Source organism: Passer montanus, unplaced genomic scaffold (genome assembly GCF_014805655.1).
Source record: "Passer montanus isolate IOZ18808 unplaced genomic scaffold, ASM1480565v1 scaffold123, whole genome shotgun sequence".
In the NCBI taxonomy this organism is placed as follows: Eukaryota; Metazoa; Chordata; class Aves; order Passeriformes; family Passeridae; genus Passer; species Passer montanus.
Genome location: NW_024359056.1, coordinates 543,017 through 568,321, shown reverse-complemented (window position 1 = coordinate 568,321; position 25,305 = coordinate 543,017). Strand labels below are relative to the sequence as shown.

Below are 25,305 nucleotides of genomic sequence, written 5' to 3'. Positions count from 1 at the left end.
CCGTACCCAGGGCCTGCTGAGGCTCTGTCTGTCCCTGTGTCACTTTGCAGAGTGCAGAGATGCCCTCCTGCCCCTGCTCATCGATCAGCTGAGTGGGCAGCTGGATGACAACTCCAGCAAGCCCGACCACGAGGCCAGCTCCCAGCTCCTGAGCAGTGTCCTGGAGGTCCTGGACCGCAAAGATGTGGTGAGCACGAGCTCTCAGGGCTGCCAGTTCAGCTCACTTCTTCCTTTGAGAATCACAGTAAAGAAACATCCTCTATTGTGCTTTAATGAGTCAGAATTGTGATATTTATAGAAATTGTGATGCCTTGCTGTGCAGTTCTTTGTAGGGGCTCTGTCTGAGAAGGAGCCAGGAAAGGTTGAATTAGTTGTTATCACTACTAGAAGCATTTACTTCCCTTTCTAGGGACCAAAATGTCATCTCAGCTGCCTGGGTGGCTTGTTCAGTAATTTGGAGCAAGTCAAAGTATTACATGGTATAAAAATGAGGAGGTTGCTCATTCTCTCTGTTGTGGAATAAATCACTGTTCAGCCAGAAAGATGCACTTCCCAATCTGGCCATGGGAATTGTTCTGAGTGGCTGTGAACAGAGTGGTTTGAGCTGTTCAGAGAAAAGATGTCAAAGCCCCAGGATGAGCTGATGAAGCTGGGACAGATCCATTAAGGGAATTCTCCCCCAAGTGAATCCCAGAGATTTTGAATTGATTACTCTATGTGCTTAAATCTCCTTTTTCTGCTTCCCCTAATGAAATGAAGCACTGCCAGGGCAGTCCTCCCACACAGGGAGCTGCCCCTGGAAGGCTGTGCCTGAGGAATGGTCTCCAGTGTCCCTTGCTGGCTGTCCCCAGGGTGCCACTGCTCTGCACATCCAGCAGATGATGGAGCGGCTGCTGCGCCGGATCAACCGCACGGTGATCGGGATGAGCCGCCAGTCCCCGCACATCGTGAGAGCCCTTCCCCCCTGCCTCCCCCAGCCCTGGCAGGGATTCCAGCCCCTGAGAGCCCTTCCCTGCCTCCCCCCAGCCCTGGCAGGGATTCCGGCCCCTGGGAGCCCTTCCCTGCCTCCCCCAGCCCTGACAGGGATTCCAGCCCCTGGGAGCCCTTCCCTGCCTCCCCAGCAGCCCTGACAGAGGGGTTCATCCCCTGAGAGCCCTTCCCTGCCTCCCCACAGCCCTGGCAGGGATTCCATCCCCTGAGAGCCCTTCCCCCCTGCCTCCCCCCAGCCCTGGCAGGGATTCCATCCCCTGGGAGCCCTCCCGTCCTTCCCCAGCTCTCCTGACACTGGTTCATCCCCTGGGAGCCCTCCCCTCCTTCCCCAGCACTCCTGACACTGGTTCATCCCCTGGGAGCCCTCCCCTCCTTTCCCAGCACTCCTGACACTGGTTCATCCCCTGGGAGCCCTCCCCTCCTTTCCCAGCACTCCTGACACTGGTTCATCCCCTGGGAGCTCTCAGAGGGCAGCAGTGCCTGATGAACTCATCTCTCCCTGCCCTGCAGGGCCTTTGTGCCACCCAGCCGTGACTCCTGGTGTTTTTCTGAGGATTAGGATTCAGGTTATCCCACTCCAGTTTGAGCTGAGTCATCGGGGGTGATTTCATTTCCTTTTGGCCCCTGTGCACAGAATTTTGTGTCAGAGCAGTGCCTGACGCAGGATCTTTGCTGCATTTTGTCACCTGGGCTCAAAGGATGAGCTGCTGGGGGGTGAGACCCTTCAGGGGCATTTCTGACCCCTGTGTGGCAGCTGAGGGGGGGCAGGCAGCTCTGGGGTGTTTTAATTCACCCTGCAGTTCCTGTGCAGAAGGATGGGAGAGCCAGGAGCAGGGGATTTACCTGAGTTTTGGTAACACAGGGGTCACCTTAATGTGCCACCCATGAGAATTGCAGCTGGCCTTGCTAAATCTGAAAATCAGAGTCAGCTTGGAAAGGACCTTCAAGATCTGATGTAGTGGATCAATAGATATATTTAAAAAATTCTTTGTTTGGAGGATGTGTTTCTGTTGTGATCCATGGGGGAAAAGAAGGCAATACCCAGATTTCAAGCTTGAATTTTAGGAATTCTTGACTGGTTTAGAGGGCTAAGCTGTCTCAGGATGATGTCAGGACACAGATAAGGAGGATTCTGATCAGTGATACTTGATCAGGTCACACTGACATGCCACACTTGGAATTACAGTGCTTAACCCAGGAGAATAACCCAGTATTTTGTGGTTTTTCCATTCCAGGGGATTTTTGTGGCCTGCATGACAGCCATCCTGAGGCAGATGGATGATTTCCATTACAGCCATTACATCAACACTTTCAAAACCAGGCAGGACATCATTGTAAGTCAGCCTGGCTGGGGAATGACCTCAGCCCACCCAGCATCACCACCCTGCTCTGCAGGGTCGTTGCTCTGCTGAGTTGGGGTGAGCAAACCCTCAGCAGTGGCTCCTGGTGCCACAGCTGCTGGGAATTCATTCCTGTCACCCTTGCTGGGCATTGGGGGGCTGCTGACTCAGCAGAGCCCAAGCATTTGTGGCATTGAGGAAAAACATCTTTAATAGGTAAAGAATGTTTGATTTGAGTCAGGAACCAGAAGAGGGAATGAAGATGGAAAAGCAAAAGCATTTCTCTTTGTCTGGCTCTCACTTTGTGCCCCTGTTCTCTTTATCTAATTCTTTCCCCTCCTCTGAAGTTCAATTAAATGCTTGAACCTTGCTTTAGTGGCAGCAATGCAGAAAGTTATCAGAATGTTAAAAATTCACGTCCCCAAAAAGCTTTGGCTGTGAAACAAGGTAAAATATTATGTTTCTGAAGGTTTTTTCTGCTTAAAATCAGCAGATTTTCCCCCAACTCCCCAAAATGGCCCAAACTAGTGTTTTAGCAGGACTGGTGCACAACACAAGAGCTGTTGGAGCTGGTTTGTCCCTTTATTCCTTATTTTGCAATTGGGAAGTGGCTGTTTACTGAATACCAGCTGGGGAAGGGCCTGGAGTTGTGTTCTTCCTGTACCAAAAGCCACCAGAAGGTTTGGAATTCAGTTTGGGGAGCCAAGGTGATCCCTTTCTCCCCTGTGCAGTTGGAATTACAGAATTTCACAGAAAATCACTTGCAAAATCAGCTCTTGAGCCAGCGTGGAGCAACACAGCCATCTACAGGTCACTCAGGCTTCATGTGGGTTTAGGACTGGTTTTATCTTTCCCAAGTGATTTGTTGGGAAGGGAGGAAGGAAGGAAAGAAGGGAAAAAAATGCCAAAATCAGGCAGATTCAGGAATTCTGTAAGTGTTCATCCACTGAGAAGATTTTCAGGGTGATTATGGAAAATAGTAATTTCTGATCTGATTTTTATGTACCTTTAAATCTACAGGAGCAAAGCTGCCTTTGTAGTGGTGTGGGAGTTGTTAATACCAACAGAAATCTGTGTTTCACTGCAATAACTGCTTTTTAAAATACTTCTTTTATTTTTGTTGTTCATTATTGGGTTTGTCTTTGCTGGTATTTCCAGCCCTGCTTTGGCATCATTCCCTGGTTAGTGTGGCACTTTCAGGAGTTAATTCTTATCTTCAAGGTGCCCGTGTCAAGCCCAACCCTCTCATCAGGCTCTGATTTATTAATGCCAAAAGGATTTTTACTGAGGCAGCACCAAGTGCTCCTCTTCTCCATCAATATCTTGCCAATTCTTCAGCCCAAACTGTTCAGCTCAACAGATTTTTTTACTGGTGATCATTTCAAGGGGATGGCTCCTCCTGTGACCTTCTTTGTGTCCCTCTCATATTTGAATATTAATGTGCTGCTGCAGAGAATAGAATTGACTTAAGAGCTCAAAGTGGCTTTTGTACCTGCTGAGACCACAAGGAGGAGATCAATATTCCTTATGTTCCCTTCTTTTGCTCATCTCTGTTCATTTTCTTTTTTTTTTCCTCTTTCATTCTGCAATTCAGCCTTGTTTTTTCCAAGTTTGAAGTCGTGTTTGGAAGGTGTTTGTGCAAAAAGTATCTTTTCTACAATAATGTAAAATAATTCTAAATCACATCTCTGATATTATATTCACTGCCTCTCCTTAACTGTTCTTAAACAGGACCAGGAAAGATTTAACTAATTAGTGAGTGAAAATACGTTGTAATTTCAGGCTTTCTAGATCATTGTGTTGCATTATCACCACTCAGAGATTTGGGAGCAAGCCCTGCAATATTGGTTTTGCTCTCTAATCCAGCTCGTGCACAGGACTCCCTCCAGCACAGCTTAATGCAAAACAGCAAAGACAGACACCATTAAACAGACCAGCATTCTGTGCAATTATTTCTCCTTGTGGCTCTGGATGGATGAGATGTCAGGAATAATTTCATTATTGGGCCGTGCCCACACAATGAGAGGCCCCCCCTAGGCAGGGCAGGGCACTGATTGCCAATCAGCATGATCATTAATCAGTGCAGTCCCAGCATTTGCATTTCACGAGGTCACAGCATCAATTCCCTGTAATTCCATGGACACAAACCCACCACGTGCAGCCTGATGGGTTTTGTTTTTCCAACAGGACTTCCTGATGGAAACATTCATTATGTTCAAGGATCTGATTGGGAAGAACGTGTATGCAGCTGACTGGATGGTCATGAACATGATGCAGAGCAGGTACGGGGTGAAGCCTGGGCCAAGTCTGGCTTTGGAGCCTCCCTGGACCTGGTAGGAGGGCAATTCCCACAAGGCAGTTTATTTTCTTCAGCCACTTCATGCTGGTTTAAATCAGATTCCAGCCAGTTTTAGCTCCTGTGCATTTCCACTGGTGGAACTGGAAGTCTCTGTCCTGCCCAGAAAATGTAATCAAACCCTGGGGTCTCTGTTACAGCTCAATCCAGAGAAGCCTTTTTGCTCTCAGTTCTGGGGGAATCACATGGGAAACCTAAAACCAGGACTGGCCAATGCTTAACCACTCTTCCAGAGGGGAAATCTTCTCTGATATCCAACCTCAGCCTCCCCAGTGCAACTTGAGGCTGTTAAACCAAGGGTTAACTTTGCCTGAATATTCCCTGATTTAGGGAATTCCTGCCTTTTTTGGGAGCATCTGTTGCTGTCTCCTGAGTTTACACATAGGGGCTGTAAGCCCAGAGCTGCAGTGTCATTGATTTTGTGTCCAGAATCACCTTAATTTGATGTTTTTATCTCTTCAGGGTTTTCCTCCGGGCAGTGAACCAATTCACCTCTGTCCTCAACCGCTTCTTCCTGGATCAAACTCATTTTGAGCTCCAGGTGATTGTCCTGTTTTTTCTGGGTTTCCTTATGGCTCCCAGACCTGCTGGAACAGCTGAATCCCACTGTTAGCAGGCTGTGGCTCCCTGAGGTTCCCCTCCTCATGGAGAGCTCTGCATTGGGGCTGGGCAGCTTTTTTGTGCCTGCTCTTGCTTTTCCTTTGTATCCTCCCATTTTAATCTCCTTTCTCTCCCCCAGCTCTGGAATAACTACTTCCACTTGGCCGTGGCCTTCCTCACTCACGAGTCCCTCCAGCTGGAGACCTTCTCCCAGGCCAAGCGCAACAAAATCATCAAGAAGTGAGTTCCCATCTCAGGCCCTTTCTGCTGCCAGGAGGCTCCTTTTGGGTGTTCCAGACACCCCCAGGGTGGGAGGAGGCGCTGTGGAAATGCTGATTAAGGCACTGTGATAAAGGAGTGACCAGGATAAGGTCAGGGCTGTAAATCAGGGCTGTTTGAAGTTTGGTCAGGCAGATCTCGAGCTGTTGCAGGGCCTTGCCAGGAGTGTCTCCACTGGAAGGTCTGGAATGGAAAGGTTGTCATGATTCCCAAAATGCCCTTAGGCAATTCCTCGGCCTTTATGGAAGGTAGGTCAGAGGATTCCTAAAAGCCCTCCAGCTTTTTAGTCCCCCACCTTTTACTCTTCTTCTTTTCAGAGCCATTCATAGCCCCAAAGCAGCAATGTTTAGTCACTGAGCAGCTTTTACCTCCTCATTCCTTGGAATTGTGTGCCTGGATATGTCTGAGCATCTTGATGCAGACTTTTGTCATGATTTGTCCCTTTTTTCTGCAGAAGTGGCTTGAAGAAGCCTGATAATTAAATCTTTTTGCATTACCTTGATGTCAGAGGTTAAAGCTTTAGGAAAAAACAGCCAAACCCAACCCAAGTGGGGTGGAATTGCAGGAAGCAGAAGGGCTGCAGCTTCCAGGAAATCTGAATTCCCAGGAAATTCTGCTCTCAGCAGTCTGCAGTGCCCTGTCAGAGGGAGCCGTGGTCATTTGTGGCTTTGCTACTCACTTCTTCAGCAGCAGTCCCAGGACCATTTCTGTGCTTGGGCCTTCTCATCTCTTCCTTTTAATGCTTTCTTAGGTATGGGGACATGAGGAAAGAAATCGGCTTCAAAATCAGGGATATGTGGTATAACCTGGGTGAGTTCCAGCTAAAGAATTCTCTTTATTCCAGCTCTCAAGCTGGCTTTCAAATCCTTATTTCCTTATAAAAGCTGCACGTGTTTAATGTGGAGAAATGCACTTATAGTTCAGCTGTTTCAGCACACAAAAACCCCTTTTTTTCTGTGAATAACTGGAAAAGCTGATTTTCTCCTCACATCAGCTGCTGAGATAATTTCTTAGATTCCCTCCAAAGGATGTTCTGCCATGTAAAGGATGAGTGGGATTTTTCAGAGAGCATTTTTTTGTGATTTACAATTCAGCTCAATCATTTCCTTGGGCTGTTCCTGAATTTTGGAGCTGTAACCTGTTAATTCTTCCTTAAGTAACATCCACGTAAAATCTACATTCTGAGCAGAGCATTTGTTGTGTGAATAATGTGCTTAAACATTGGGAAATCCAAATCCTGCCACTGGATGTATTTGACTTTAAATTTCTTGCAGGTCCCCACAAAATAAAATTCATCCCAGCCATGGTGGGGCCAATCCTGGAGGTGACCCTGGTCCCAGAGCCTGAGCTGAGGAAAGCAACAATTCCCATCTTTTTTGACATGATGCAGTGTGAGTTCAACTTCAGTGGGAACGGGAACTTCCACATGGTAAGGGATGCCAGATTTAACCCATATGTATAATAATACAATATATAGATAGATATTCAGTGCAATATAATATGAAATATATGTACAGTATGTGAAAAGACACAGTATTTTAACATATATAAAATTATTATACACCATGTAATTGTATATTCATTATATATGACTATAAAATAATATGTATATGAAATAATATATATGTATAAGTACACTATAATACTTGTATTTGCAATATGCTCACAATACTGGTATCTTCACTACAAATGTTCCACATTGTCCATAGTGTAAAAGAAAAATAGAATACTTTAAAAAATAAAAAACATCCTACCCAAAATTGTGCCAAACCCCCTGTGAAGTCCCTGTGGTTTGTAGGGTTCAGGACATTGCAGCTCTGTCCTGACTGAGCCTTTCCATGACTTTGATAATCCCTGAATTCCCCTTTTTTCACCCTTCCCTGCATTTGCAGAGCTGTCAATGCTCACCTCTGAACTGTGAAGAGTTTGGAGGCCCTCAGAGGGTCTAAAATGTCATTTTAGCTTTATTTACCTTTAGAATAACAACGTCCATCCCCACAAGAGCCTTTTCCTGGGCAGCCAGATACCAGGGTTGTGGGGTGGTTCAGTTCCACCAGAGCTGTGTGGGGTGAGAGAGGGAGGATTGCATTTCCTCACTCCAGTCCTGCAGTTTGGGTTTTTATCCTTGTATTGAGCCCTGAGCACAGCCTGAGCCTGGCCTGCAAAGGCAGCGTGTGCTGGGGGGCTCAGGAGCCCCCCAGGGCCAGCCCTGCTCCTGCTCTCTGTGTCACTGAGGGTTTGGTTTTGTCTTCCCAGTTTGAGAATGAGCTGATCACCAGGCTGGACCAGGAGGTGGAGGGGGGCCGAGGGGATGAGCAGTACAAGGTCCTGCTGGAGAAACTGTGAGTTTTATAGAGCACCTGGAGGCTCCTTTTATATCTCTTATATTATATGTATTGTTTGTACATGATGTATTTTTATTATTTTATATATGCTATATTTCTATACTATTTAATATTAGATATTATTTATATATTATATAGTTATATTATTTTATATTATTGCTATATTATATATATCTTAGATAGTTTATATTACTTTATATTATATATGTTATGTCAATATATTGTACTTATATATTATTTCATATTCCATATATTATTTATACTTTACATGTTTTATATTATATATATTCTATATATTATTTCTATATTATACATTATATTATAGATATTAATTTATGTATTATATATTATAAATTACAACAATAATGATAATAGTTGTATTAATAAATCTTAATATAAATTATTACTAATTTAAATTATATGCTATTATATATTTTATATTAATTAATATTATATATTATTTATATTAATATATTTCATATAGTATATAGAATTATATAAAATATATTATATATATAGTTTTTTTTTATATATGCTATATTTCTATACTATTTAATATTAGATATTATTTATATATTATATAGTTATATTATTTTATATTATTGCTATATTATATATATCTTAGTTTATATTACTTTATATTATATATATTATGTCAATATATTGTACTTTTATATTATTTCAGATTCCATATATTATCTCTATTTTATATTTTTATATTATTTATATTTTATAGATTATTTCTATATTATACATTACTTATATAATATATATTTTTTATTAATTTATATAATATATTATTTTATATTATAATAAATTATAAAATAATAATTATACTAATTGTAATAATAAATTCTAATATGAATTATTATTAATTTAGATTATATGTTATTATATACTTTTTTGTATTCATATTATGTATTATTTATATTAATATATATTGTATATAGAATTCTATAAATATATTATATATATTATATATATAGTTTTTATATGTATTATATATTTTTCACACTTTATTGGGCTGCTTTCCCAATGCAAAGAAGCCCTAATTCATTAATTATTCCAGTGAGCAGGAAGCTGCTGCAGGTGCAGTGATCTCAGTGCTGTGCAGGTGTTCTGGGGCTGATTGCCCTAAAATGAGGGGTTTGTTCTGCACTTAACTGCCCTAAACTGGAGATGGAATTCAGAGTCAGCTGCCAAACTGGGCAGGGGGCTGCATGTGGAAGTAATTGGGTAATTTCTGAAAATTATCGAGTAATGAATCTGCCATCTATTTTTTAAGATTGCTATAAGAGTATTCCATGTAATCAGCAGACTCATCTAATTCTAAAGAAGAATTTTAGTGACAAAAGAAGTATGAAATGCTTGTTTTACTCTAATCTGCTTTAATGTAATCTCGTACTTCTGGGAAAGATTGCTTTATGGCCATTTACTGCCTTCATTTGCTGTGCATGAATGCAGCAGTGCTGAGCAAGCAGTAACATCAAGGTACAGAATGCTCAGTTCAAAGGATTCAAAAGCTCAAAGTTAAAGCAAAACTGGACCTTTTAGCAACAAAAAGTCCATTTTTTGACCAGCAAGAGCTGCCTGAGCTGGCTGTGTCAGGTGTGGCTGTGCAGCCCTGGGGGAAACGCTGAGTTTTTGGGGAATTCACCCCAAACCCCGCTCAGCAGCACGGGGCAGCTGAGCACTGCTGTGTCCTGCAGGCTGCTGGAGCACTGCAGGAAGCACAAGTACCTGGCAGCCCCGGGAGAGGTGTTTGCCCTGCTGGTCAGCAGCCTCCTGGAGAACCTGCTGGACTACAGGACCATCATGCACGACGAGAGCAAGGAGAACCGCATGAGCTGCACCGTCAACGTGCTGGTACGGGGCCCTGGGCTGGGGACAGCTCCTCTGGGCTCTGGGGACAGCTCAGCTGGGGGCTGGGGACAGCTCAGCTGGGGGCTGGGGACAGCTCAGCTGGGGGCTGGGGACAGCTCAGCTGGGGGCTGGGGACAGCTCAGCTGGGGGCTGGGGACAGCTCAGCTGGGGGCTGGGGACAGCTCAGCTGGGGGCTGGGGACAGCTCAGCTGGGGGCTGGGGACAGCTCAGCTGGGGGCTGGGGACAGCTCAGCTGGGGGCTGGGGACAGCTCAGCTGGGGGCTGGGGACAGCTCAGCTGGGGGCTGGGGACAGCTCAGCTGGGGGCTGGGGACAGCTCAGCTGGGGGCTGGGGACAGCTCAGCTGGGGGCTGGGGACAGCTCAGCTGGGGGCTGGGGACAGCTCAGCTGGGGGCTGGGGACAGCTCAGCTGGGGGCTGGGGACAGCTCAGCTGGGGGCTGGGGACAGCTCAGCTGGGGGCTGGGGACAGCTCAGCTGGGGGCTGGGGACAGCTCAGCTGGGGGCTGGGGACAGCTCAGCTGGGGGCTGGGGACAGCTCAGCTGGGGGCTGGGGACAGCTCAGCTGGGGGCTGGGGACAGCTCAGCTGGGGGCTGGGGACAGCTCAGCTGGGGGCTGGGGACAGCTCAGCTGGGGGCTGGGGACAGCTCAGCTGGGGGCTGGGGACAGCTCAGCTGGGGGCTGGGGACAGCTCAGCTGGGGGCTGGGGACAGCTCAGCTGGGGGCTGGGGACAGCTCAGCTGGGGGCTGGGGACAGCTCAGCTGGGGGCTGGGGACAGCTCAGCTGGGCTCTGGGGACAGCTCCTCTGGGCTCTGGGGCATGGCCCTGGACTGGGGACAGCTCAGCTGGCTCTGGGGCATGGCCCTGGGCTGGGGACAGCTCATCTGAGCTTTAGGGACAGCTCCCTGGGCTCTGGGGACAGCTCAGCTGGGCTTTGGGGACATGTTCCTGGGCTTTAGGGACAGCTCCTGCTCCCCTGGGCTGGGTGCAGTTCCTCTGAGCTTTGGGGACAGCTCCCTGGGCTTTGGGCACAGCTCCTCTGAGCTTTGGGGACAGCTCCCTGGGCTTTGGGCACAGCTCCTCTGAGCTTTGGGGACAGCTCCCTGGGCTTTGGGGACCCATCACCCGAGCTGGGAACCCCTCCCCAGGCTGGGGACCCCTCCCCCAGGCTTTGGGCACCTCCCCTGGGCTTTTCTAGACTCCCCTGGGATTATTTTTGATCTGGAGGAGGATTTTAATGACTTCCTCCTGCCATTTTTGGTTAATGGTGTGCTCAAGTCAGGCTCTGGAGCTATAACCACAGAAAGATGGACAGTCCAAAGTCAAGTCCTTGATCCCCCAGTCTGGAGCCCTGGAGCCCAGGCAGAGAAGGTGCCTGGCTGGTGGCTGGCATCCCTGTGGCCCTGCAAAGAGCCTGTATCACTTTAGACAAGGGAATTCTCTGATTTGTCCCTTTTTGGAGGTGCTGGTGCCCCTGTGGTGTGAAGGGCTGGTCCCAGGGATGGATCCACCATCCAGCCAAAATGACAGCAAATATCCCTGAACTGCCTAAAACTGCTGCTCAGGTTACTTGTCTGGAGATGATTCTGAAATCTGGGGTGCTCTGCATTGCCAATGTTTGACTTTCCTCTTGTTGGCAGAATTTCTACAAGGAGAAGAAGCGAGAGGACATTTACATCAGGTAGGACATGTCCTTGAGCCTGAGGCAGCTCTGTCCCTCAGAGCTCCCTGGGTGCAGAGTCCTGCACTCCAAGGAACTGCCTTGCTTTGCTCAGGTACCTGTACAAGCTCAGGGACCTGCACACAGACTGTGAGAACTTCACAGAGGCTGCCTACACCCTGCTGCTGCATGCTGAGCTGCTCCAGGTATGCAGGGCTTGGCATTCCTGGGGCACACACAGCTCAGAATAACCAAAGCCTTTCTTTTTCTGCTTTTGATGGGTCTTTGAATATGTAGGTACCAGTGGTCATTGAGGGGCTTCACAGTCTTGGGGATTCCACAGCAAAATAGTTATAACTATGATATATATAATGATATCTATGAAATTATATAGTTGTGTATGTAATGATATAATGAGGTATAAATAATCATGTGTTATATACATGTATAATAATTTTATATTATAAAATATATCAAATAAGTTGTATAATTTAATAATAATAATAGTAATAATAATAGTAGAAGAAAAGTAATTATTAGCATCAGTTTGTTGCGTGCTCCTGCTGCTGTGAGCTGGGAGAGAATGTATCAGGTTTATATTTTTAATAATAATAATAATAATAGTAATAATAATAATAGTAGAAGAAAAGTCATTATTAGCATCAGTTTGTTGCGTGCCCCTGCTGCAGTGAGCTGGGAGAGAATGTATCAGGTTTATATTCCTGCCAGAATGTCTCAGGTTTACATCCCTGCCAGAATGTCTCAGGTTTACATCCCTGCCAGAATGTCTCAGGTTTCTATCCCTCCCTTTGCCTCCGTGAGGGATTTGGTTTGAGTCACCCTGTACGGATTTGTCTGGGAGGGTTCCAGTTGTTCACCTTTGCCTCCTGCCCTGTCGCAGTGGTCAGAGAAGCCCTGTGTCCCTCACCTGCTGCAGAGGGACTCCTACTGCGTGTACTCCCAGCAGGAGCTCAAGGAGAAGCTCTACCAGGAGATCATCTCCTTCTTCGACAGGGGCAAGGTGAGTGTCTCGCCCTGCTCCTGCAGCAGGCCCTGCCGGGGCAGATTCACTTTGGGGTGGATTTAGGATTTCCTTGCTGGTGAGTTCTTGGCTCAGTGGCTGGGGCAGGCTGGGGTTGAAAAGCAGATGTGGTTCCATACCAGGCTGGGTTTCTGACAGGGGTCCCAGCTCTGCCATCAGCAGGGCACGTGTTTGTCTGGAGATATTTAAATCCTATTTCTGTGTTGGCCAAAGAGTGTCTGGAAGGTGAAGCTGTTCAAGGTTCTGGGTAGAGCAGGGCAGGTGTTCTCCTTCCTTCCCCTGGGAGGGGCTCCCTAAACCTCCCAATGTTTTGGGCTTGCAGGGAGAGAGGCTGGCACTGACCCTGGGAGCTGCACCCTGGGGAGAGGGTTCTGCCAGCCTGACTGGCTTTGAGCTGAAATCAGGGAAATTTAGATGGGATCTTGGGAAGGAATTCCTCTCTGGGAGGGGCTGGGGTGGAGTTCCCAGAGCAGCTGTGGCTGCCCCTGGATCCCTGGAAGGGGCCAGGGCCAGGCTGGAGCACCCTGGGACAGTGGGAGATGTCCCTGCCCATGGCAGGGGTGGCACTGGGCTTTGAGGTCCCTTTCCACCCAAATTCCATCATTCCATGGTGAGTTACAAAGCCAAGGAACCCCTGTCCAAGAGGAGACCACCTGTGCTTCTCTCTCTGCTGTTCAGACCTGTCCTTCCTCCTCCCAGTGCCTCAGTCTGTCCTGCCAGGACCTCAGTGGAGACCTGGCTTTATAAATCACTCTCAGATCTCCAAATCACAAGATCTGTATGACTGTAATAATCCCTGCAAAAAAAACCCAAATGCACAGCAGAGTCTGAGGGAAAGCTGGCGGAGCATGAAAGCAGTGCCTGAATTAAAATCAGCTGCGTTTTTATTTACCTATCTGTGCTAATGAAGGCTTTTAACTGAGCCTTTCATGTTGCTTGTGCTCTTCTTCCCCCTCCTGCCTGTCCTCACCCTCTGTGGAGATGTGGGAAAAAGCCATTCAGCTGAGCAAGGAGCTGGCTGACATGTATGAGAACAAGGTCTTTGACTACGAGGGACTTGGTAATCTCCTGGTAAGGCTTTCTTCCTCCATATCCAGCAGGCTGCTGACTGCTTAAATTAATGCTGTTCAAGCAGGATAAGCCTAAAATAAATGTATGTTGAAGACAAACAAACCAAGTTAACCCCCTGGCTTTGTAAAGGTTAGTAGTAGAATAAATATTTTCACAGTGGCTTTTCACCTCCTAATTAGCATGATAATACCATGTGCAGATGTTTAGAATTCTTGATCTTAACCAAATGAAGTAACAACTAGGGTGTTTTTTCAGGCTCCATAAATCTCATCACCTTGTTATTTCTGTGGTAAAAGTGCTGGACATGAACACAGAGCTAGAGAATCCTCTTGGCTCTGAATTCTGCTTTTTAGTGGTTAAGGCTGGAACCAGATGGTCTTTATGTTCTTTCACAGCAGAATCATGTGCCCAGTTTTATTTCTGCCAGTTCTCTGACATTTGTCACCATTTGTGACTGCTCTCTTTCAAAATATAGTTGTATTTCATTTGTTTTCCCCCAGTGAAGGATTTCAAATATCCTTCTGGAATCCTAAAGCCGTGGCATTGTTCTCATGTCTGCAGAGCAGGAAATGAAGTTGGTTCTGGCCCAGACAAAGCAAATATTTAATCAAGTAAATGGATAAGGATGAGACTGCATCAAAAAGCAGTTGTGAAGTGTGTTCTGAGGGCAGAGCTCAGAGATCAGGAATTGTCCCTGGGCATGTCAGCTGGCAATGCCCTGGAGTATTCCAAAGTGAAAGTGTGCTGTTGTTTTCTTTTCCAGAAAAAAAGAGCAACTTTTTATGAGAACATCATGAAGGCCATGAGACCTCAGCCCGAGTACTTTGCTGTTGGGTACTATGGGCAGGGTTTTCCCTCTTTCCTGCGGGTAAGGATCCTTCCCCACTCAGCTTCTGCCTAAAAGTCACAACTTCTGCAGAGCTTCCAAGAAAATTCAGTGCCAGACTCCTTTTCCTTTCAGTGGCACTGACAGATCTAAATCCCAGGAGTGTTTCAGTGTCTAAAAAGAGTCAAGTCAGAGGTGAAATTTGGTGTGTTAGCAGCTCAATTGGAGTCTGGGTGTTACAAGAGGATTTTTAGATGATTGATCAGTTCTTCTATGGATTTAAGCAGAATTTACTTTCTGTATTTGTGCTTCCTCTGAAATGTGATTGTGGCTGTTAGAAACTGTTCAGCCTGTGAAGAATTTTATTTATCCCATTGCTTTTCAGCCTCAATCAACCAAATTTTCAGGACAGAGATTATTCCAGTGGTCAGGGAGAGTTTGTCCCACACAGAAGAATTCAAGTGCTTCTTATTCCATCTGCTGAGCACTGCTGGATCTGTGTGGAGGACAGGAATGACTCAGATCCATGGCCAGCAAGGCTGAAAATATTCCTCTTACTTAAAATTCAGGGCCATTTTACCTTCTCAGACTGGAGCTGTTTGAAGCTCTGGTCTTCAGTGGAAGCCAAGCTTAAAAAAAGAGAAGAATGTTAAGTTAGAACTGTGAAAGGAGATGGCATGGAGGGATTTCAACTCCAGGCCACGTTTTGGAATCCATCCCTTCCTGAAAGCACTGCCAGGTGGGAGATGTTTGGCCGTGGTCTGGTGTTGGGTGTGTGACCAGACCTGGCAGGGCTGGCACTGCGGGTGCTGCTGGTCAGGAATGGCACTGGGGAAAGTCCCACCTGTGCCCAGGGCCGTCCCTCAGGGAGCTCACACCTGGGCTGGCAGGCAGCAGGCAGGTCCCTGGAGTTAAGAATGTCCCAGCACATTTATTCTGGTACTAAAAACCAGCCCCTGGCTGAGATTGCTGTGCTGGGAGGTGTGAGCAGCCCATGGCTCTGGTTTGTGTTTGTGTGGACAGCCCCACCTGTTTGAGGGTGTCCCTGCTCACTGCAGGTGGCCTTTAAAAGCTCCTTTCCAGCTCTGTTTGATGATTCTCTGTGGAGCAATGGATTTTTTAGATAAATCTGAGGTTCCCCTTGCCAGGCCTGGCTCCCAGGAGTTGCTGTGCCCTCATTCCTTCCCTCACCTCTTCTGTCCAGCTGGTCAACCCTTCCCATAAACCAGCTCGGGGGGGTTTGGGAAGCTCTGTCCCACTGCTTTGTTGAATTTTAATTCCCTTTTTCTTCTCCTGCCCACAGAATAAGATTTTCATCTACCGTGGCAAAGAGTACGAGCGGAGGGAGGATTTCAACCTGAAGCTGCTGACCCAGTTCCCCAGTGCTGAGAAGATGACCAGCACAGCCCCTCCAGCAGAGGAGATCAAGGCTTCCCCCAAACAGTGTATCTTTTGGGTTTGGGGCATCTTGGCACACCCCAGAGCTCCCTGTTCCCTGGTGAACAGCAGCAATGGGCAGTGAGGGATTATTGCTTCAGGGGGGTGTGGAGGCAGGCACTGGGCATGAAAATGGGGCTAGCCAGGGTTGTAAGGGTGGATTTAAAGGCTGTTTGAGGCTGTCAGAGTTAAACAAGTTGCTGTCAGGGTGAGCAACAGACCAGGGAGGGTTTCCTGTGTTCTCACTCAGGTGGTGCTGGCTGCTCTGGCCATGGTGGGACCCAGCTGGGAATTTCTGGGTGAAAGATGGGAAATGCAGGCTGTGAAAAGTGAAGGGTACTCCCTTCTTCCTTGCAGTCCCTTGGCATTATGAAGTGCTGGGGTTTGTGTGTTTTTTCCCTGGAAGTCCCTTTGTAAGAAGTGTGAAGTGATTAAGTCACTAAAAGTTGTTGGATGCAGAGCCCTTACTATTTTTTAATTCTTATTTTTCCCCTTGCTGGTGTGACTCCAAGCTGTGTCCCAGGCTCCCCACCAGGCTTAAGATCCTCTGAGTTGTGAGTGGGAGCCAGTGGAGATGCTCCAGATTGCTGCCAGTGGCTCCAGGAGAGCCAAGTCCTGGGCTTCCAGCCTGTGCTCAGCAGGCCAGGCTGAGGAATCTGAAGGTCCATTTTGGCCCTCCAACCCTGTGCACAAAGGCCCAGCCCAGGCAGTGAGAGCAGATGCTTCCTGAGCAATGCTCCTGCCAAGCTCTGAATCCACAGAGGAAATTAAAATCCATTCAAGATCAAACTTGGTATCAAAAATGCCTCTTCTGTTGCTGCTTTGTTTCAGCTGCTTCCTTTGCATCTGTTTGTGTTTGTTGTGATGTTCCTGGCTCGGGTGAGCCCGAGCTGCAGAGTTTGGAGGCAGATCTGAACCGTCCCCAAGGTTTGGGGGTGTTGGGTTCCGGGGCTCTGGCACAGCCCTGGGATGAGGGGAGCAGCTGCAGGGCTTGGATGTGGGACAGCATCTCCCTGCACTCCACAAACACCTCCTGACACGAGGAGTGCCCTGATCTCTGTTGTCTTAGGCAGACCTTGCTGCTCCTGGGGCTGCTTTTGCTTCCAGGCTCCTTGAACCTCCTTTGCCTCAGGCTCTGTTTTATTTCTTTAGGCAGTTTTTTGCTCTTTTATGACAGAATACCTCGTTCTTCTTTTGGTGGTGATGTGCTGGGGCTGCCAGGTGAGCTGTGCTGAGCCTCAGGGTTCCCTGCACCCAGAGCAGCTGAGCACAGGGGGCTGTGCAGGGGCTCAGCAGGGCTCCCAGCTCCCCTGCCTCTGTGCTTTGGGGGCCAGCTGGCTCCTCGCTGCAGCCAGGGTGACTTTGGCTCTCAGAATGCTCTTCAGAGCTGCCTCAGTGAATTAAAGGATGTGTGGGGGCTGCCTGAACCCCCCACTGGAGCACTGCCACTTCAGAGGGCAGGGCATTCACAGACACATCTCCTGATGGGTCAGATTGGCTAAGCTGTGCTTTTCCAGCCAGGGTTTTGCTCCTGTAAAGCCTCAGCACAGTCCTTAGAGCAGAATTTTGGAAAGATGTTGTGCTTGGGGATGCAATTCCTGGGATCTTTTCAATGCCTGTCATTATTCACAGGTACAAAAGCTGAGTGGAAGCAATTCCTTTGTTCAGTTGGCTTCATGAATCTAAAAAGTGGGAGGGAAGGAGCAGCAGCCTCTGATAAATAACTGTGGGGTGAGAGAAGAGCCACACGCATCCACAGAGCCTCCTGCAGAGCCTTGCTGCCTTTTTTCTTGTCTCCCAAAGTAGAAATCAGTGGTGCTGAGGATTCCCAAGCATTTTCAGGGAATTTCAGCACCTGGAAGTGCCCAAGGCCAGGCTGGAGCACCCTGGGGCAGTGGAGGGTGTCCCTGTCCATGGCATTCACAGGATGAATTTCAAGGTCCTTTCCAAGCCAAGCCATTCTGGGATTATTATTTGTAAAGTCCTTTTCTTTTGGGGTTTTTAATTCACAAGGAGCCTACAAACTGCAAGGTGCAACATAATGCCTGTGATTTGTGGTGAATTAGTCAGGTTTGAAGAAAAATAGTTAATGAGAGCACAGGGATTTGTGGAAAAGCCTGACAATGGAAACAGGAAGGGTTTTTGTCTCCCTCTCCTGTTTTCCCAAAAGGATTCCTAGTTTTCCATCCTTAACCAGAGCTGCTCAGATGTGCAGTGCTTCATTGTGAAGCCTGTGATGAACCTGCCACCTAATTACAAAGATAAACCTGTTCCTGAACAGATCTTAAAGTAATTTATTTTTCTTCTCCCTCAACATTTTGTGTGTGTTTTCCCCACTAACTTGGGCACAAGGTGCTGTGCCTTTGTGTCTTGTGTAAATTGTGTAAATTCCTCCCCACAAACTGTGAGGAAACACTTGAACATTTTTGTGAGGAGGATGGGAGGTGAGGAAAATCACCTTTTTACTCTGCTTCTTCCCAGCTACTACAGAGCCAACGAGGTGCAGCAGTTCACTCACTCCAGACCTGTCAGGAAAGGAGAGAAAGATCCAGACAATGAATTTGCTGTGAGTCCTTTGCCTTTGGGTTTGTGGATGGCATTTTGACCAAGCTGTCACCTTTTCCCTCTCCCTGTGAGCAGAGGTTGGGGATGAGAAAGGAGACACAAAGGGCATTGCAGGCTCCACCTGAAGCTGGGGGTGATGCCAGGGGGCTCCACGGCTGGAGCTGGAGCATTCAGCCCCCACCAGAACCAGCAGTGTGGTGCTGGGTGAGCCCAGCATGGGGGTCCCTCCCCTGAGGGAGGTGGGCATGGCTGAGCTCCACAGCTTCTTCTGGAAGCCTCATTCCACGCAGGAGAGAGTTCAGTTACAGGAGTTCAGTATTTTCCTTACACCTCAGATGTCTTTTTTCCCTTCTCTGACCAGAACATGTGGATAGAAAGGACAACCTACACCACAGCTTATTCATTCCCAGGCATCCTCAAGTGGTTTGAGGTCAAACAGGTCACAACGGTGAGTTCTGCACGGGGGCTGCATCCTCTCCAATCCCTCATGGACCAAGCCTTGAGCACCTGGGAATGCCAGTCCTTGCACTGCTGGATGTGGCACAGATAAAGCAAATGATTTAATTTCTCTCTCAGCGGAGAGAAACAAATCACAGAACCATGGAATCCCAGAACGGTTGGGGTTGGGACCACCTTAAAATCATCCAGTGTCACCTCTGCCATGGGCAGGGCCATCTTCCAGTGTCCCAGGGTGCTCCAGCCTGGCCTTGGACACTCCCAGGGATCCAGGGGCAGCCACAGCTCCCTGGGAATTCCTTCCCAGCCCCTCCTGCCCCTCACAGAGAAGGATTTCTCCCTAAAAATTGCATGAAGGTGTGAAAGGTTTATTCTGTGACTCTAAAGAAGATTCATTCTGTTTCTTCTGTCCCTCAGGAGGAGATCAGCCCCCTGGAGAATGCCATAGAAACCATGGAGCTGACCAATGAGAAGATCACCAACATTGTCCAGCAGCACGGCTGGGACCGGAGCCTGCCCGTGCACCCCCTGTCCATGCTGCTCAGTGGCATCGTGGACCCCGCTGTCATGGGGGGCTACACCAACTATGAGAAGGTCCTGGCCCCTCCAGGGAGCCCCTCTGCAGGGCGGGGACAGCTGGGGTGGCCACCTGGAGAGGAGAAGCTCCAGGGAGAGCTCAGAGCCCTGGCAGGGCCTGAAGGGGCTCCGGGAGAGATGGAGAGGGACTGGGGACAAGGATGGAGGGACAGCACACAGGGATGGGATGTTGGGAAGGAATTCCTGGCTGGGAGAGGAGAGGGGCTGGGATGGAATTCCCAGAGCAGCTGGGGCTGCCCCTGGATCCCTGGCAGTGCCCAAGGCCAGGCTGGAGCCCCCTGGGACAGTGGGAGATGTCCCTGCCATGGCAGGGCTGGCACTGGGTGACTTTTAAGGTCCCTTCCAACACAAATCATTCCAGAATTCCCTGGAGAGGGACTGGGGACAAAGGATGGAGGGACAGCACACAGGGAATGGCTTCCACTGGCAGAGGTCAGGGATGGATGGGAGATTGGGCAGGAATTGTTCCCTGGGAGGGAATTCGATCCCAAGGCCAGGCTGGACAGGGCTTGGAGCTCCCTGTCCCTGCAGTCCCTTGCAGCCCAAAGCTGTGCAGGCTCTGAGCTGCAGCTGCTCCTGGACCCTGCGGTGTGCAAGGCTGGCAGGAGCTGGCAGGTCCAGTTCCATCTCCTGCTGCCACAGGTCTGGGGCTCTGTGCAGGGCTCAGGCAGGAGGAGGAGAGGACAGAGCAGAGGTTTGCTCTGACTGCAAGGTGGAAGTGCTAACCTTTGGTGCTCGCAGGGCAGGACCCAGCTCTTCTGGGCCTCCTTTGCAGAGGGATGAGAAGCTGCTCCTGCCTTGTGGGGCACTGAGGGGCTCGGGCAGCCCAGGTAACAGAAAAGCCCAAACCTGGCCTTTCCCCCTGCAGTAACAGGGAATGAGAAGGCAGGAGAGGCTTCCTCTTGCCAGCAGCCCCTGTGTCTTTGGAGTCTTGTGACAGAGCAAATGATTCAGGGGAAAAGCAGCATTTCCTGTACAGGTTTACTCAGCTGACTTCACTTGAGCAGTGTAGGTTGTTCTTTTTTGTGATGTTTAATTTCAGCTGTTGATTCCCTCCACCTAATGATGAAATCCCCAGCACTGCTGGTTTCCACAAAGCAGGGGAATGTGGTAAAACACTTTTAATTCTCCTCAGCTGTGTCGCAGCCCCATGAAATGAGGTGCACAATTAATTGGGAGAGGGGCTGATTGATCTGGAGTCTCACTCTGCTGATTCCAGAGGAGTTTGGATGCTTTGCCAGGGCTGAATTTGGCCCTGAATCCTCCCATTTTATGAATTAAGTTTGACATCAAGTTTAGAATTACAGAAGTGGGAAAGCAGTTAAAACTAGAAAACACAAAATCTCTGCAGCCACATCTGGAACTACTCATTTCTGGTTCATATTTTCCTATTTCAGCTGCAGATCAGTGCAGAACATTTGGCTTTTGTGGGCGGCTAAAATCTGAGTTTTAATTGTTTCATGGTAGCCAAAACCCAAAGCTGGGGTTTTTTAACATCTTTCCTCTTGCAATAATGAAGCACTTTCAAGGAAAATCCTCTGGGACCAACCCAGCAGCCTTTTCCCAGGCTGACCTCCATCCTGTTCAGGATCAAACCCCCAGCCCTATAAACTTGTACCACAGTCCAGTCTTACAGAAGTAAAAAAAAATATACACAGAGGCTGAAATAGCTCAGAGGGACAAATGAAAAACTTATTAGGGGGTTTATCCAGGAAAAAAAAAATTATTCTGAGCAGGAATTGGGATCTGTTTTAATGGGATACATCATGGGAATTGGCACAAATTTAAGTTTTCAGTCCAGGAAAGTGGATTTGTGTTCGTTCAATTTCAAACCAAGACCAGATTGTGCTGATTAAAGGTGAGCTCAGGAGAAGTGGAGACTAAAGGTGCTTTGTTGAAGGAAGCTGGGAGCCCAAATCCCAGCATGGTCTTTATTTCTACTGAATCTTTGTAACCAGCCCCAGGTGAAAACGAGGGATTTAGGGGCTGAAATAAGGAAATTGCAGCAGGAGCTGCTTTGCTTGTGTGCTGTGGGGCACTGACTGCTGGAAAATAAAGAGGCTTTTTTGAAGTCAGAACTTGAGGTTTTGGGTCTGCCACTCACATTTAAGTGAGAAGTAGAAGTGATGGAACCTCAGTTATTCAAATCAGCGCTGGTTTGTGAGAAGGGAATCAGGACTGAGGAAATCATTCTGATGCAGTAACTGTTTTTCCATGTGTTTCACTAGGAAAAAAACTGTGATTTTTTAAAATAAAAAAGTGGGGTTTGTTCCCTTTTCCCAACAAATAACCCTGGTTCTTTTTCCCTCAGCTTGGTGCCAGCAAAATTGGGGTTTAATCTGAGGAATAATGGCAGTGAATTGCTTTTAAAGGATCTTCCCCTCAGAGTAAAATAAGGAAGCAGGGTCTGTGTCACCCGTGTCACCTGTGTCACCTGTGTCACCTTCTCTCTGTGCTTCCAGGCCTTCTTCACAGAGAAATATCTCCAAGAACATCCTGAAGATCAAGACAAAATTGAGCTGCTCAAGCAACAAATTGCTATCCAGGTATGGAATTGGGAATGAGCTGGAGGCACTGGGGGAGGGAAGAGGGAATCCTGGAATCCTGGTTTGGGTGGGAAGGGACCTTAAAGCCCATCCAGTGCCACCCCTGCCATGGAAGGGACACCTCCCACCATCCCAGGCTGCTCCAAATCCCATCCAGCCTGGCCTGGGGAAATTGTTGGTGTTTGTTCAGCACCTGGAGTTCCCTCACTGGCAGCAGCTCTGGGGCAGCAGCTCAGCTCCCTTGCTGTGTCACTGTTTATTTTCCCCTCTGCAAACACAAAACTCTTTGATTTGCATCCTTTATTTTTATCTGAGCTGTTGAACTCGCACCCTGGGGAGCAGGAGGGCTGGTTTGTGCTCCTGCAGCTCATTCTGCTCCTTCCTCCCACCCTCCCTCAGATGCCCCTCCTGGCAGAGGGGATCCGGATCCATGGCGAGAAGCTGACGGAGCAGCTGAAGCCCCTGCACGAGAGGCTCACAGCCTGCTTCAGGGAGCTCAGGAGGAAGGTGGAGAAGCAGTACGGGGTCATAACTCTGGTGAGGGAACCTGCTTTTTCCATGTTTTGCCCCTGAGGAACCCAACTCCCCCTTTTCCACCCGTGGGTGGGTGTGAGGTGGTGCCGCAGAATCCCAGAATCATCAGGGTTGGGAAAGAGCTTTGAGACCATGGAGTCCCAGCTGTGCCCAGTGCCCACCCTGTCCCCAGCCCAGAGCTCTGAGTGCCCCATCCAGGCCTGAGCCCCCTTTCCATGCAGAAATTCCTGCTGTGCCCACCCTGAGCCTGCCCTGGCCCAGCCTGAGCTGTTCCCTCTGCTCCTGTCCCTGTTCCCTGAGCACAGCCCGACCCCCCGGCTGTCCCCTCCTGGCAGGAGCTGTGCAGAGCCACAAGGGCCCCCCTGAGCTCCTTTTCTCCAGGCTGAGCCCCTTTCCCAGCTCCTGGGGCTCCAGCCCCTTCCCCAGCTCTGTTCCCTGCCCTGGATTCCCCCCAGCCCCTCCATGTCCTTCCTGAACTGGGGGACCCAGAACTGGACACAGCACTCCAGGTGTGGCCTCCCCAGCTGCAAGGGGACAGTGCCTGCCCTGGTCCTGCTGGTCACTGCTCCTGATCCCACCCAGGTGCCTTTGGCCTTTTTGGCACATGGGCACACCTGGGCTCATGTCCAGCTGCGTCCATCTGTCCCCCCAGGTCCTTCTGTGTCCAGCAGCTCTGTCCCCAGCCTGGGGGTTGTGCAGGGCCCATGGTGTTGTAACCCTGGTGGCCCTGGGGTCAGGCCCTGGGCCCAGCCTGCCCAGGCCCTGTGCAGAGCCAGGCTTGCTGCAGATCTGCTGCTTGCTCACGGTGTTCCCTCCATGCTCAGGCAGTTCCCTCCTTGCTCAAGGTGTTCCCTCCATGCTCAGGCAGTTCCCTCCTTGCTCAGGGTGTTCAGTGTTCCCTCCTGGCTCCCGCGGTTCCCTCCTTGCTCATGCGGTTCTCTCCTTGCTCATGGTGTTTGGTGTTCCCTCCTTGCTCACACCATTCCCTCCTTGCTCTCACTGTTCCCTCCTTGCTCAGGGGGTTCAGTGTTCCCTCCTTGCTCCCGCGGTTCCCTCCTTGCTGATGCTGTTCCCTCCTTGCTCCCGCCGTTCCCTCCTTGCTCCCACCGTTCCCTCCTTGTTCCCTCCTTGCTCCCGCCGTTCCCTCCTTGCTCCCGCCGTTCCCTCCTTGCTCCCGCCGTTCCCTCCTTGCTCCCACCGTTCCCTCCTTGTTCCCTCCTTGCTCCCGCCTGTTCCCTCCTTGCTCCCGCGGTTCCCTCCTTGCTCCCACCATTCCCTCCTGGCTCCCATGTTTCCCTCCTTGCTCCCGCCATTCCCTCCTTGCTCCCACCATTCCCTCCCTGCTGACGCCGTTCCCTCCCTCCCGCAGCCCCCGGCGCTGACCGACAGGAAGCCGAGCAGGTCGGGCTCGGTGGTGCTGCCCTACATCATGTCCTCCACCCTCAGGAGGCTCTCGGTCACCTCCGTGGCCTCCTCGGTGGCCTCCACCTCGTCCACCTCGTCCGACAGCGCTTCCTCCAGGCCCGGCTCCGACGGGTCAGTGACTGGCAGGGATTGACAATGGTTGGCAGGGATGGGCAGTGCTTGGCAGTGATTTGCAGTGATTGACCATGACTGGCAATGGTTGGCAGTGATTGACAATGACTGGCAGTGGCTGAAAGTGACTGGCAGTGATTGACCATGACTGACACTGACTGTCACTGACTGGCAACGATTGGCAGTGGCTGGCAGTGGTTAGCAGTGGTTGGCAGTGATTGACAGTGGTTGGCAGTGATTGACAGTGGCTGGCACTGACTGGCAGTGGTTGGCAATGATTGGCAGTGACTGGCAGTGATTTGCAGTGACTGGCAGTGGTTGGCAGTGACTGTCACTGACTGGCAATGATTGGCAGTGATTTGCAGTGGTTGGCAGTAGTTGGCACTGACTGGCAATGATTGGCAGTGGTTGGCAGTGATTGGCAGTGGTTGGCAGTGGTTGACAGTGACTGGCACTGACTGGCAGTGGTTGGCAATGATTGGCAGTGGCTGGCAGTGATTTGCAGTGACTGGCAGTGGTTGGCAGTGACTGTCACTGATTGGCAGTGATTTGCAGTGACTGGCAGTGACTGGCAGTGGTTGGCAGTGGTTGGCAGCAGGGGGAGGTGCTGTAGGCAGGATCAGGTGTCACCGCTGGGGCAGGACCAGGAGTGAGGCACACACGGGCCCTGGGTCTCTTCACAAGGCTAATTCCAGTTTATTAGAAGCCCATTCTTTCACACACCCTCCTGATGCAGGTGGGCCCGATTGGTCATTCCATCAACACCCCTCACACCACTGGCTCATTAAGAAGACACCTTTGGTAAACATCTAATGAGAAAACAGCTGTTCAAAGCACCAACTGCAAGATTGTTTTAGTTCTTTCTCTCAGCCTTCTCAAAACTCCCCAGAACAATTCCTGGAAAAGTTTATCTGGCTTTCTCTCTCTGACTAAACTGTCACATCCACAATCAGGTGCTCTGAACATCAAGATTTCCTCCATGGAAATACATTTGAAATGTTTCTGGAGGTCAGTGTTGCTGTTCCATGTTACAGACAGGGGTTTGGAGCACAAGCAGTGGGAGCTGGGCCCCAGCTGCTGCCTCTGGAGCCCCACTGTCCCCAGTGCATTCCAGGCACCCACTGCCTCAGTTTCCCAGGAAGACAGGGGTGTGAGGCACCACAAAGGGGTTTATTTTGGTCAGCCAGGAGGGGAATAAGGCACACAGCTCTTGTTTCACCCTGTTTGCACTGCATCCATGGC

General features: G+C 49.2%; 1 protein-coding gene across 1 annotated transcript in view; it reads left to right on the top strand.

Moving 5' to 3' along the window:
* DOCK5 (dedicator of cytokinesis 5) overlaps window positions 1-25,305 on the top strand; it is an 81,033-nt gene that overhangs the window by 41,489 nt on the left and 14,239 nt on the right. Inside the window, 23 exon segments of the mRNA XM_039698364.1 lie at window positions 51-187; window positions 852-947; window positions 2,226-2,324; window positions 4,518-4,612; window positions 5,149-5,227; window positions 5,426-5,526; window positions 6,317-6,375; window positions 6,840-6,994; window positions 7,822-7,907; window positions 9,620-9,776; window positions 11,434-11,474; window positions 11,569-11,659; window positions 12,355-12,474; window positions 13,477-13,566; window positions 14,330-14,434; window positions 15,696-15,837; window positions 18,037-18,118; window positions 18,311-18,395; window positions 18,756-18,842; window positions 19,268-19,444; window positions 21,910-21,993; window positions 22,393-22,530; window positions 23,897-24,063. Coding sequence (XP_039554298.1) covers window positions 51-187; window positions 852-947; window positions 2,226-2,324; window positions 4,518-4,612; window positions 5,149-5,227; window positions 5,426-5,526; window positions 6,317-6,375; window positions 6,840-6,994; window positions 7,822-7,907; window positions 9,620-9,776; window positions 11,434-11,474; window positions 11,569-11,659; window positions 12,355-12,474; window positions 13,477-13,566; window positions 14,330-14,434; window positions 15,696-15,837; window positions 18,037-18,118; window positions 18,311-18,395; window positions 18,756-18,842; window positions 19,268-19,444; window positions 21,910-21,993; window positions 22,393-22,530; window positions 23,897-24,063 — 2,473 coding nt within the window.